Raw genomic sequence first — 14,948 nt, 5'->3', positions numbered from 1 at the left:
CTGAGAACCAAACTCCAACTTTACAACAGCAATGTCAAATCAGTTCTCCTATATGGGTCTGAATGCTGGCGTGTTGTTGACAGCGACATGAGAAAAGTAGAGGCATTCCACATAAACTGTCTTTGAAAAATCCACCGTATCTTCTGGCCAACAATATCTCTAACAGAGACCTGCGCTAGAAAAGCAAAAGCGGGAGTATAAGAACAGAAATCAAGCAAAGAAAATGAGATGGCTGGGACAAGTGATGAGAATACCCCAGAGCATACCCAAAACAGCCTTCCATTGGACACCATCTGGAAAGAGGAAGCGAGGTAGACCACGAACAACATGGTTCTAATTATTTTTGTATGCACATTGAAGTTAATATTTGATAAGTTTTTTGATAAATATTTGTACTTTGGAATAAGAAAAAATACACATCCGAGTAACCGAGTACCAGTTTTAGTATTCGATACTCGGACGTTCGATCGAGTACCCGGTTAACCGGGTACTCGTTGACATCCCTAGTAAATACGCTTCATTTTACTATGATGCGCGAAATATTGCGCAATGGAAACTATAGTCGGCCCCCTTAAATGATTTTTTTCTAATTTGTTTCCCGATCCCGCGGTTGTTTACTACATAAATGGACTAGTCCAATAATACACAACACAGTTCAAGAAGTCATGGTCTCCAGGATGCATGAATATTTGTATCCCCGTTTCAGATGCACACAATAGATAAGAAACCAGTACAAAATCTTGGATTTTTCTTTCCACAAAGGCCTAAATATTCCAATTTTCTTATTTCATTCTCAATATAGGATCGTGGCACAGAATGTCAGACTACTCGGCCCAACGACACCTCGGCCCAACGATACCTCTGCCCATTGACACCTCGGCTCCAACGGCTCGACCCAAATTTGCAGACATCTCGGCTCACATAAAAGACACCTCGGTCCAAACAGAATTATATTATTTTAATTTAATTTATTTATAATTTATGCTGTTATATATATATCTATGAAATGCAAAAGAAAATTAATTTGATAAATTTTCAATCTTCCAAGACGGCAAATTGACTGTAATTAAAGAAAGACGATCCATTAGTAACTTGATTATAGGTGCTAATCATTAAACAAACAAGAAGACACAGTGCATTCTTTAGAGTCTTGAGCGCGTGTCATAGGGGGTGGTGACTATGTCGTGAGGAGTTAATTACGAGAAGCTATAATTGGGAGACCTATTCATACTAATCATTCATGCTATGAAAATCAATCAATGGATTGTAATTTGATGTTGTGCCGTGGCTTTTTAGAAAATACTGAAATACTGAAATTATCGTATATTTATAGTAAACGTATAGTGATTAAAGATACATAGTATACATTTACATTACCATGGCATGGAAATGCTAATGGGCCGAGCAGTCTTCTGTATGGGCCGAGGTGTCAATGATTTTGAGCCGACCTGTTAGGGCCGAGGTGTCAACTAGCACGGGCCGAGGCGTCGTTGGGCCGAGTAGTCTGTATACCGTGGCACAACCCCCCCCCCCTCCTCTCCTTTTTAAGAGAAAAAATTAATGAACACATTACTACTGTTTACTTACTATGGGTTAAAAATAATACTGAAACAAGTGCCTGTGATACAGACGTATTTTTTAAAAAACTTATATTTTTAATTATCATCTGAAACTGGTTACTATATTTCGCAGAAGGATAAAACGAACGCTCAACTAGGACCTTAGGTTACCTTTATCACGACTATCGGGCCTGTTTACTCCGCTACAAAATGTAGTGCGTTGCATACGTAAAGTGAAAATAGAATAAATCGTAATACTGTGAAGCTTTTACAGTGTAAAAAAAAACAGAAAATTTATTTTTATCAAAGGAATAACCATCTGATGGGTATATACATATTAGAAAAGAAAGATTTGCTGCATGAGCAACATGAGCTGCAATATTATAAGATATATGTTATATAAGAGTCTAACATTTATGGATTATGTTGGGTGACCTGTGGTCTCTCCTATGATTTTATTATTCTATGTAAGGTTAAGTATTTATATAACACAGTGCCTAACCTCTGTTCTCCTTACTAATAGTATAAGAGTAAATGACGTCCAGTCTGCATTCGCAGATCTCTAACAAGCAGGGGGAGGATGAATATCTTCCCCAAAACCACCCCTACTTTTCAGTTTCGCTTGAACTATTCACCAATCCTTTAACACAATGGAATAATTATTTGTTAATAAATTATTTAATGTCTCCTTTGTCTTCCTTTGTCATGCTTCAACTTTAAAAAATGCACCAATTGTTATTTACTTTTGGTCACCTTATTTTGAACATGAAATAGGGGGACAATACACCTTAAATTGAACATCATTAGGGGGACCAGAATACACCTTATATTGAACAGCAGTAGGGGGACCAGAGGACACCTAATACTGAACAGCAGTAGGGGGACCAGAGGACACCTTATATTGTACATCAGAAGGGGGACCAGAGGACACCTTATATTGTATATCAGTAAAAAGGGGATACCTTATATTGAACATCAGTAGGGGGGGGGGGCAGAAGTCACCTTATATAACATCAGTAGGGGGACCAGAGGACACCTTATATTGTACATCAGTGTGCCAGAGAACACCTAATTGTACATCAGTAGTGGGACCTGTGACATACATTGTACATCAGTAGGGGAACCAGAGGTCATACCTTGCACTTTATATCAGTGGGGGACCAAGGAAATCGTATATTTTACATCAGAAGGGGATCAGATGACACTTTATATTTTAACTTTTATACCAAAACCTTTTATTGAACATCAAAAGGGGAAAAAGAGGTCACCTTATATTGTACATCAGTAGTGGGACCAGGGGTCATCTTATATTTTACATCAGTAGTGGGACCAGGGGACACTCTATATTGTACATCAGTAGACCAGAGGTCACCTAAATTGTACATCAGTAGGGGGACCAGAGGACACCTTATATTGTACATCAGTAGGGGGACCGAGGTTATCTTATATTGTATAGAAGCTTCCGGGGTCACCTTATATTGTATATCAGTAAGGGGACCAGGGGACACCTTGTATTGTACTGTACATCAGTAAGGGGTCCAGAGGATATTATATTGTGCATCAGGTCATCACCTTATATTGTACATCAGTAGGGGACCAGATCATCTTATATTGTATATCAGTAGGGGACCAGAGGTCGTTATATTGAACATCAATAGTAAGGGGACCAGGGGACACCTTATTTGTGCTACATCGTATAAGAGGACACCTTATGTTGCAATTTACATCAGTAGGGTGGACAAGGATTATTATATTGTACACAGTAGGGGGACCATAGGACACCTTATATTGTACATCAGTAGGGGGACCAGAGGACACCTTATATTTTACATCAATTAGTGGGAATTTCACCTTACATTGTACATCAGTAGCTGAATGTAAATCATTTGCTACCAGAGGGCTCCTTATATTGCACTTTACATCAGTGGGGGGACCAAGATTGCCCATATATTTTACATCAGTAGGGGGATCCACACCTTATATTGCACATCAGTTGGGGGACAGTGGTCACCTTTTCTTGTACAAGACCAGACGTCAGATTATATTGTACATCAAAAGGGGAAACAGAGGTGATATACATCAATAGGGAGTCAGAGGTCAAGTGATTTGTTGTAGTTATTATGGGACCTAAGGTCACTTTATATTTTAAACACAACAGAGGGATAAGAGGTTACTTGTATTTTACATAATGGGAAAACCGTGGTCCCCTTTGGAGCTTCAGACATAAAATAAGATTTATATGAATGCAGAGATAAGGCATCAACAATTCTAGACCTGTCTTAACCAAGAGACATCTAAATAGAAAATGACGGCGGAATTTAGAGGTTATAGATAAAAAGCATATTAACGGGATACTGATAGGTTCTCTTATAAGAACACGACAAGAGGCCTATGGGTCTTATAGTCACATGAACATCATGTAAAAACCTTAAAACTATTGAATTTTTTGCGCTTTAAAAGGCCATGAATTTCGCAATTTTGATAAAAAAAAGCACCATTGCTTATCATAACTATATACTTAGCATGCTTAGTTTAGGTACATTATACCTATATAGAGCGTAGGGGAACAAAAAGTGCATTTCAAACAATCAGTAATAATTAGCAATAATTAGGTGCCCATTGATCCACAAAACCCTCATCCTGGGGTCATACATTTCACAATTTTGGAAAAGGCACCCTTGTTCATAAAAAAATACCAAAGAACAAATTTCATACCATTAACAATTACAGTATTTAAAAGGTAGCCCCCACCCCTATGGTACCCATGTGCAAGGGGTCTTGAAAAAGGTAGCCCCTTACTTATCATATCTATAATATGTAGTTAGTTTAATTATATCCAGGAGCAGCAAAAAGATTTTTTAAAAAGAATTAATGAATACCCATTTTACAATTTATATAGCCCCACCGTAAAGGCAATTATATGACCTTTGGGTAACAAATTTCAAAACTTTGGAGAGGCTATCCTTCCTCATCATATCTATGCATGTAGTTAGATTTTTTAATATCAAGGGGCAGAGGGAAATATTTTCAAAGAATAAATGTATTTCACGATATAAATTTATAGCCCTGTCCTAACCCCAAGGCCCCTGACCCTGGGACAATGAATTTCACAATTTTGGTAGATAGCTTATAATAATTATGCCAATACTTTGATGTCAATGAGTAAAGAAGATTTTTAAAGATTTCATCAATTGTAGTAGTTTCGTCCCAACTTTCTTGCCTTAGGGGGTGGAGGGCAGGGACCAAGCATTTCCCCTTACCATAGATGCTTTATGCCAATTGGTTGTAAATGGTAAAAGATTATACAGAAGAAAAGCTGAAAATGTTCGAATGTTAACGCACAATGCTCAGTGCACATGTGAAAAAACAGATAGCAATAAGTCAATAAGTTGATTCAGGTGACCAAATAAGGAGTCCTTTGGTCTCTATTTTTATGTAAAATATATGTTTTCTGGTCTCTCTGTTGACCTACATATAAGATGACCTCTGATCTTCTAATTGATATAAAATATAAAGTGTCTTATGGTTTCTTCATTGTCGTTCAAAATAGTGTAACCATTACTTTTAATGATGTACACATAAAGTGACCTCTTGTTCCACTACTGATGTACAAATTACGAGGGCTGTTCAATAAATAATGTCCTGAACTCTATGACATACAATACAAACATCATAATGCTTTAACTTAAGGAGACTTTCTCTCATTATTGAATCTTTTAATTTATAACAGTTTATGTGACCACTTTTCATCACAATTTCATTGTGAGAAGCTGAAAAACAAAGGTAAAAACTGCATTAAAAATGAATGGTAAAGAATCAGTAAACTAGATTTAAACCGTTGCATTAAAGCTGCTTAAAACTTAAAATCCCCAAGAAATACTCACTGAAATAAGTAAAATGTACAGCAATCAATGTCTTTTTTTATAACAATTGAGCAGGTGGATTTCAATAATTAAAAAAAAATTATATACATGGATACCGCCCTTGCAAACAAAAAAGTAAACAACTAATGTACTGTTTCCCAAATTTCAACAAATAATCACAGATGGTGTATGATTGACTATACGACAAAAGCAAATTTGAAAGACATCATTTCGGGAGTAGTTCACACTGTTTTAAAGAAATGTTTTACAGTAAAAAAGCTTAGTACTCAAAAGTCACACTATGTTTTTAAAAAAAAGGTGAAAACGACTGTAACAATATTTTTTCATCATTGAAATCCACCTGCTCAATTGTCTTTAAACAATTAATAAAATATCAGTTTGTAGTTATCCACTTTTGTTTGAATTTCAAACAGACGATGAAACTTGAATTCTATTGCTCAAAACCCTCAAAACAAAATTTATAATAAGATGTAATTGACAGAAACAGCAAAGGTCTGAGAAAAGCAGAGAATTGCAAGAGCACAAAAACAGATTTATATGCAATTTTCTTAAATATTAGTGGTCTTGTTGTTCAAAGTCGTATTCGGGGAGGCAATTTAATTTCTGGAGGAATCTAAAAAGTAATTTTTTTGAAAAAAAATCAAATATAATCAGGAATCCACTACATTTAGTTTTATGACAGCGTCCAAACCCGCACGTCCTGAAGAGTAAAATTTTTAAAAAGAAAGTTTATGTTCTTTCACGTTAACAATATTCGCCAGATCTTTCGCCTTTTGACTTGTTTCATTTTCCAAACTTACAAAAAAACGCCTTTCAGGAGGAAGAAGCAAGTCCAGAAAATCATAGGATCTGCCATAATCCCAAAAATGAGTTCTAAAAACAATCACAAATTGGATAAAAAATGTAACAGACATGTGTTTTAATTAAAATATAATATTAGGTTAAATCATTAAGACTAAATTATTGAAAAGCGTCTTTTGATTTTTTCCAGCACAGAGGACATTAATAGTGAACAGCCCTCGAAAAGGGTGACCACTGGTCCCCCTACTGATGTACTATACATGTATAAGGTGATCTCTGGTCTCCTTATTGATGAACAATTTAAGGTGACCTCTGGTCTCGTCATTGATGTACAAGAGAAAGATCTGGTCCCCCTACTGATACAATATAAGGTGACCTCTGGTCTCCTTAATATTTTCATATAAGGTGTCCTCTGTTCCCCCTACTGATGTACAATCTAAAAATAGGTTCCCCTAATGATATACAATATAAGGTGACCTCTGGTTTCCTTTTATATTGTATAAGGTGTCCTCTGATCCCATTGATGTTGTTTCATGATGTATATATATATATTTAATATAATGTGTCCTCTGGTCATCTTATTGATGTTCAATATATGGTGATCTCTAGTCTCCTTATTAAGTCGGAGTTCATTTACTGGTGAACAATATAAGGTGACCTCTGCCTCCCTACTGATGTACAAATACCATGACCTCTGGTCTCGTCATTGTTGTACAAGATAAGGTGTCCTCTGGTCCCCCTACTGATGTACAATAAAAGGTGACCTCTGGTCCCCCTACTGATGTACAATATAAGGTGACCTCTGGTCTCCTTATTGATGTTCTATATAAGGTGTCCTCTGGTCCCCCTACTGATGTACAATATAAGGTGACCTCTGGTCCCCCTACTGATGTACAGTATAAGGTGACCTCTGGTCTCCTTATTGATGTTCGTTCTACATAAGGTGTCTTCTGTTCCCCCTACTGATGAACAATATTGGGTGAAATCTTGTCCCCCTACTTGTTTACAATATAAGGTGACCTCGAGTCCCCCTACTGATGTTGATGTGCAATATAAGGTGACATCTAATCTCCTTATTGATGTTCAATATAAGGTGACCTCTAGTCCTTTTGATGTATAATATGAGGTAACCTCTGGTCTTCTGATTGATGTTCAATATAACGTGTCCTCTGGTAATCTTATTGATGTTCAATATAAGGTGACCTCTGGACTCCTTATTGATGTACAATATAAGGTGATCTCTGGTCTCCTTATTAACGTAAAATATCAGGTGTCATTTGGTCCCCTTACTGGTGAACAATATAAGGGGATAATTGGTCTGCTTATTGACGTTCAATATAAGGTGTCTTCTGGTCTCCTACTGATGTACAATATAAGATAACCTCTGGTCCCCTACTAATGTACAATATAAAGTGATCTCTAGTCCCCCTAATGATGTACAATATAGGGTGACCTCTGGTCTCCTTATTGATGTATAATTTAAGGTGACCTCTGGTCCCCTACAGATGAACAATATAAGGTGACCTTTGTCCCCCTACTGATGAACAATATGAGGTGACCTCTGGTCCCCCTACTGATTTGATGTACAATATAAGGTGACCTCTGGTCCCCCTACTGATGAAAAATATAAGGTGACCTCTGGTCCCTTCACTGATGTACAATATAAGGTGACCTTTTGGTCTCCTTACTGATGTACAACATAAGGTGACCTCTGGTCTCCTTATTGATGTATAATATAAGGTGACCTCTGGTTTCCCTACTGATGTACATTATAAGGTGACCTCTGGTCCTTACTGATGTATTGTACATTATAAGGTGACCACTGGTCCCCCTACTGATGTACAATATAAGGTGTCCCCCTACTGATGTATAATGTAAGGTGTCCTCTGGTCCCCCTTCTGATGTACACTATAAGGTGTCCTTTGGTCCCCCTACTGATGTAGAATCTAAGGTGATCTTTGTTTCCTCTACTGATCAATGTACAGTAAAATATTAGGTGACCACTGGTCGCCGTACTGATGTACAATATAAGGTGACCTTTGGTCCCCCAAATGATGTACAATATAAGGTTTATCCTCAGGTCCCCCTTATGATATGCAATAAAGGGTTATCTTTGGTCCCCTTTTAATTTAAAATAAAAGGTGACCTATGGTCCATCTAATGCTGTACAATATAACAATAGGGTAAGGTGACCACTGGTCTCCCTACTGATATATAATATAAGGTTACCTCTTGTCCCCCTAATCACTTTTACGTTTCTACTAATGTATATATTAGAAAGTAGATCTCTTTAAAGTTATTAATAGCGAGCGCAGCGAGCGTCGCGAAGCGACGCTCGCGAAGCGAGCTCAATAGACTAACGTGTAAGAACAGAGGAAATTCGGATTGAAATCTGTACATACGTCAGCCAAATTTCTCTGTGCAACATTCCCAGAATTCCTGCACTACCCAATGTCCTTTGCGCAAATATTGCCGAATAAATAAATAAATAATAACGTAATGCATATATCAGGCTTTCAGTTTGTAGAAATCTTTCAAAGAAACAAGAAATAACTCTGCAATGTTTTTCAACAAAAATTGCACTAGTTCTATAGTTTCAAACAGACGCTCGGCTGTCTCCGTAAGCTCCGACGAGCTTTGTGACGTCGTATGACGTCACAGCTAGTCGAGATTTCTCGTGCGGCTTGACGTTCGAAGTGGCTGAACTCAAGTGTTTTTGATGGTACAACTGCGCTCGCCCCAACGGTCACACCGTAAAACATATTATGATCATTTCGGAGTAAGACAAAGAAAACTGTCTGTCATGTAAAATTCAATTAATTACCGGCCGCCAGGAGGCGGTCGGTTATATGATATGAAAGTTTTAAGTCACTGTGCGTTTCTGCGGAGTTAACAATTTAAATAAAAATATTCAACATCATATCGCCGGCGATTTAATATTAAACAAAGATTGTCTAAATGTTTAGGAAAAAGCACAATAATCGTAAAATTCAATTTTATAAATAATGGGGTAAATATTTCATCCAATCCTGATTGACAAACTCTGATATTACTGAAGTGCGGAGAAAATATATTAGTACGAGTGTTAGGCATAGTCTAAAACAAAGACCGCGTTGTAAATCAACAATTTTACTTTCTCTTTTTAAAACAGGATCTGTTGTATTAATTTGAAATGAAGTGTATATTTAAACATTTCCTATGGATGTTTTTCAAAAATATGATGAAATATTGATATCTTAAAAGCAAAAAATATAATACGTCATGGTGGTCCAGGAGACTCGATAGGATAGAGCGCGTTTTACAATGTGCCAAACATTTTCCCGCCACATCTCAATACCAAAACAAAGAGATTGAAAGAGAAGAAATGTAGTGGTGGATCTAGAAGGAGTTGGGGGGTGGGGGGTGGGGTGGGGGGTTAACATCCTCTAAGAGAGCGAGGAGCCCCACATGTTATATATTTGTTGCGTTTTTATTAAGGTAAAACTATAGTTAAGTTTAAACTTCAGTTTTGTACTTTTTATGTAAAAACTACTTAAACAGCAAGATGTACCAAACTGAGTGCAGAGACGCAGAGGACTATGCATAGTTTATTTTGCCTATACATCTAACAATGGGTAATATTGTACATGCATTATGCAATCGGCATTGTCGCATGTATTTTTTTTTTCATGTCACGAGGATATTTTAACAGATAAATATAAGAATTTTTTTTAAAAAAACGGCAAATTTCAGTTTATGAAAGGAACTTCAACAGTTATATAAATTGGTTTGCGGCCGATTTTTGACGCTTGCGTCAATATGTTTCTTGTATATATGGTGACCTAAGGTCTCCGTATTGATAACGATGAATTTACTTTTGTGCCTTTTATGCCTGAAGAGTTCCTAAAATGTTTTATTACTACGCAAAATGACGAACTATTTGCGGGGGACCTGAGGTCCTAGTTGAGCGTACGTTTTATTACCGTCTTCCTTGGAAGACGGTATTGTATAGTTGAAGTTTTTTACAGTCTTCGGACTATGCACTTCCTCTCTTTTGTGATTGGTAGAAAATGCATAATGAGAAAATTTTCAATTATTTCATTGGTTGAAATGCTGTTCAAGGCAAGGGAGATAACTTTCTGATGATCTAATTTTCGTACGACTTAACAATTTTGCAAGATTTTCAATCTTAAAAAAAATGACAAAACGAACAACAAAATCAGCAGTAATTAATTCCTAATAACATGATTTTTTGTATAGCAAAAAATAAAAAGATCTCTTTAACTTCATTATAAATCAAATTTGATTTTTATTCCTTGCAGGCTTTACAATTTGTTATTATTCTTTTCCCCTTTCTTGTTTGAAGAAGGAAATGGAATCAGCCGAGGTTTGCCGAAAGCTCTCCGCAAGTCAAAGTTTACGGAGATGACCGAGCGACAACCGTGGTAGGGCTAATGCCAGTAAAAAGCTAATGTAGAAATACAAAATCAAGAAATTCAAAAGAATTATACGGCCTGATAGGTGTAGATCAGTTTATAGTTTAAGATTGTTGCTAAAGACGGGAAGCTTTTTAAAAAAGCTCTACTTGTCCTTCTTCCTATATTTCGCCTTGTCTCCGGATAAGTATTACCTTTATCAAGTCGACTTTCATCTTCAAATCCGGGCAGTTTAAAGATGGATGCGCCCTATAGAATTTTTTTCTTCTTCAGTGACTGTGTAACATTGACTGTGTAACATCTATTGGAGATATATTTCAGCATGGTAAGATACGTTGTCGTAGGAGGTGGCATCGCTGGAGTAACCTGTGTAGAAACGGTAAGAATTTTAACGCATTCACGATATATAATTAGTGGAGGAAAAAGGGGGGTGGGCATGTAACACCACTGTGAAGTTTAAGCGGAGGACTATTTACCAACATTTAATATAATAGTATGTATACTTTAGTAGTATATTTTGTACATGAGTTTGATGAATAGTAACAGTTTTGAACATGAAATAACAATAATCTTGAGCATTATGGAGCTTATTTAGGATAATTTAGCTGTGTCTCTGGAAAAGCCCTTAAACTGGGTCTATAGCATTTTAACATGTTTAACAAAAAAAGTTCTCTATGACGAGCTCTGAAAGTGATTTTACTTTCAATATTAACTTTATTAAGTGTGCAAATAAGTGCTGTGATGGCCTGTGAATATTGTGTCCAGTATCAACCATATACCATACTATGTTTTACGGAGTGACCGTTGGGGCGAATGCAGCTTTGTATTTTAACTATTTATAAAAACCTATAAACAGGTTACACTTGTACTGCCTATCTTCAGTTCATTAAAGAAAGAAAGAAAATAAGAAGAAACCACAACAATAAAAAGAATCACCTCCTGTGCATCAGGATCGACTTTCCGAACTTCTTAGAAGCTTCCGACAAATTAGAAATACCCAAGCCGTTTGAGTGATGAAAGTATGACGTCAAATAAAAGGTCCTGTTGACTAAGGATGGAAACAATAGTTTTGTGATATAGAGATTGCATAAATCGTTGTTTGTAATAGTAAGTTGTTGCTATGTATAAGCCACCATGTTGCTCTGCACCTCAAAGGATTATTGGGAGTTTCACGTGAACTCATAAAAATTTCTTGGAACAATGTGCAGATTTCAACCCGAATTTCCTCCGTTCGTACAAGTTAGTCATTTGCTACGCGAGCGGCGCTTTGTGCTGCCTCGCTGCGCTCGCTTTTAATTGCCCATATTTTTAATCTTTTCCCTTTTTCTCTGTTGACAGTGATTAGTCTGTCTTCCAAATACAGTAAAACATGATATACCAAACAAGCTCATAACGAATTGATGCTTAGAAGAAAGTGATTTTCAAGCTTCGTGACTTCAAAATATATTATAAATTTAACAGATATAATGAATTACTCTTATAATGTGGCAAAACCGTCCACCCCTGGAGCTTCATTATTAGAATGTTTTACTGTACAGCTGAAAAATGTGGAAAATTGCATAGAACATTGCTCAGAATTTAATCAGGTTTGATATAAACATGTTGACTGATATTTAGCTTCAAGCAAAATGACATTCAAATTGTCACATGATTCAGGTGTTCCTGTTTTTTTAAACAGCTTTCATCTCTGTGCCCAGAAGAAGAGGTACTTCTGATAACAGCCTCCCCACTGATTAAAGCCATCACCAACTACATAAAGGTAGCAATTATTTACCCATCACAAAGTACAAAAAGTTAGCCATCATATACCTATCACAAACTATATACCCAACACAAACTATATACCCAGCAAAAACTACAAAAAGGTAGCAATGATATACCCATCACAAACTACCAAAAGGCAATTATATACCTATCACAAACTACAAAAGGTAGCAATGATATACTCATCTCAAACAATAAAAAGGTAACATGCCCATCACAAACTACAAAAATATAGCAATTATAAACCTATTAGAAAATATATACCCAACACAAACTACAAAAAGGTAGCAACTGTATACCCATCACAAACTACAAAGATAGTTATCATATTTCAAACTTTGAATTTGATATTTTTTAAAGATAACAAAAACCTTGGAGGATTTTGATGTTGAGGAGAGACCAAGCATTTCCTTACAAACAGAATGTGTCAATATAAAAGTTATACAGAAGAGTGTGGTTTCCCTCAATGCTAGGTCACATGTGAGTACATTTTAATCGTTAACTGTCAATGCAAAAAGTTTTATAAAGGTATATGTATTCCCTCAATGCATGCCACATGTAAGTACATTTTAATTGAAATGTGTTTATGGCATTGGCAGGTACTAAAACTGAGTGACGGTGAAGAGGTCCATTATCAGAAGCTGTGCCTTTGTACAGGAGGCCGACCAAAGGTAGGAGATCAGATCGTTTTTAAGGGGAGGGGTGATTGGAACACTTATAAACAATTTAGTAAGACCTACAGATAAAAACATAATGATAGGAATCAATATTTCTAATTTTTGCCAATGTTTTTAACTTAAAATCCCCAATGGAAAGGGTAAGGAATTTTACCAAAAAGGGTCAATTAAACTCTGATTTGGAACCCTTTTAAGCAATTTATATACATAGCAAACACAGAATAAAAAACAGACAATCAAAACCTTTGTACTTACCAGAAGTGAAGACTCAATCAGGTGACAACAATGTGAAACAGTTTTAAAAAGTTTAGACAAAAAATGGGGAAAAAAAACATTTATAAATCTCTGATGCATGGGCATCACACAAATGAGATTTTTTCAGTCATTGCCAATTTAGCCAGTTGGTTCCTGGCTTACTTATAACAATTTTAACATTTTTGTCCCTATGTAAGAGACTGTATGCTAAAGCTGTTTTTTTGCATAACTGGTCTAAAAGAGATAATTTAAAGGAAAGGACATGGAATATTATTTTCATATATACCTCATATTTTTAGTTTTATGCTGAGATAATAAAATTTTTATCTTTCTATTCATCATTTCAATTTTTTTCATGCTATTATGACTAGACATCTTTCTGAAAAAGGAACCAACAATTCATACTTCAAACTATTTACCATTTCAATCTGATACCAACAAATTAAATGATGAAATTTAGAGCAGAGGAATATATCACCTTAACTGCATAGATCTTTATTATTCATTCTCAATTTTACAATAATGTGGTTCAGAGTGAAAAAAATTGAACAATTAGAGAAAGGTAGAAAGATCATCATGTAAAGTTGACAATTTCTTAATATTTTCAAAATGTAATATCCGCATCATTTTAAACTGAAAATAGATCCAAAAATATATACCAATCCAGGCATCCTTTTTTTTATTTTTATAACCTGTCCTTAATTGATGTTGTTTCATAATTATATATATATATTTATATATTGCTAAATCATCATTCATTTTCTGGTGAGGAAAAGTTTATAAAGTCGGAGTTCATTTAATGTGACTTAGAATCATGTAGAAAATACCAATTGCTCTAATTTCAAACAGACTATGGATCATGTGCTAATACTCATTATCTCATCAGACTAGTAATCACATGGCATTAATTTACAAGCTGAACTTTTCTAAAAGGATTGTTAGACTGGCACCAAATCACTCTGTGGATGGAGCTTAATATGACATATCATTTCCAGAGAATACATTTGATCTATAAAGCACTTGTACTTTAACATAAAAGTGGACTATAAGACATATTAAGGGAATTTGTGTGGGTTGTGACATCCATTACACATCTGGAATTCTGCTTAAGTCTGTTAAAAAATTATGCCATTTAAAGTTCATTGTCCAGGGACTTTATTAAAGTCAACAGTTTCATAATGGCTCTCCTCCTATAGAAACTGTTATTCTGACCATTTATCATAAAATCATAAACTTTGGAACCCTGGACACATTCAAAATTCAGAAGAAGGTTGTTCAAAATCTTTAAAAATGTTTTCTTTATTACATCTCAATGGATATGGTGGACAATTAGCTATTTAAAGATTTTTAAAATGTTTCTTGTGATTTTACTTCAGATTGTATCAGAAAGATCAATAGCAAGGTTGTGAGGTCTTTACTTAGAATACTGTAATTTAAATATCCTGTTCAATCAAAATCCACTGAATTCAATATATTCAGACTCTTAAATTTGTTTGCCATAATTTGAAATATTTCATGATTTTCATTAAAAAAATATGTAAATGGACTTGTGGAAAAGAAGAGACAGATTTATTTTCCAAAACATCTTCTGAA

The 14,948-nt window shown here is 35.5% G+C and overlaps 1 protein-coding gene across 1 annotated transcript in view; it reads left to right on the top strand.

Moving 5' to 3' along the window:
- Positions 1-10,882: 10,882 nt before the first annotated feature.
- LOC134275963 (pyridine nucleotide-disulfide oxidoreductase domain-containing protein 1-like) overlaps positions 10,883-14,948 on the top strand; it is a gene marked incomplete at its 3' end in the record, with an annotated part of 21,546 nt that continues 17,480 nt past the window's right edge. Inside the window, exons 1-4 of the mRNA XM_062758244.1 lie at positions 10,883-11,038; positions 12,338-12,418; positions 12,784-12,903; positions 13,023-13,094. Of these exons, the coding sequence (XP_062614228.1) occupies positions 10,982-11,038; positions 12,338-12,418; positions 12,784-12,903; positions 13,023-13,094 (330 nt within the window). The remainder of the gene's footprint in view (positions 11,039-12,337; positions 12,419-12,783; positions 12,904-13,022; positions 13,095-14,948) is intronic.

This window comes from Saccostrea cucullata, unplaced genomic scaffold (genome assembly GCF_032062105.1).
Source record: "Saccostrea cucullata isolate Sc308-1 unplaced genomic scaffold, CSIRO_AGI_Scuc_v1 ctg6935, whole genome shotgun sequence".
Lineage (NCBI taxonomy): Eukaryota > Metazoa > Mollusca > Bivalvia > Ostreida > Ostreidae > Saccostrea > Saccostrea cuccullata.
Note: the sequence above shows the minus strand (reverse complement) of the source record. Positions and strands in the feature narration are given on the sequence as shown.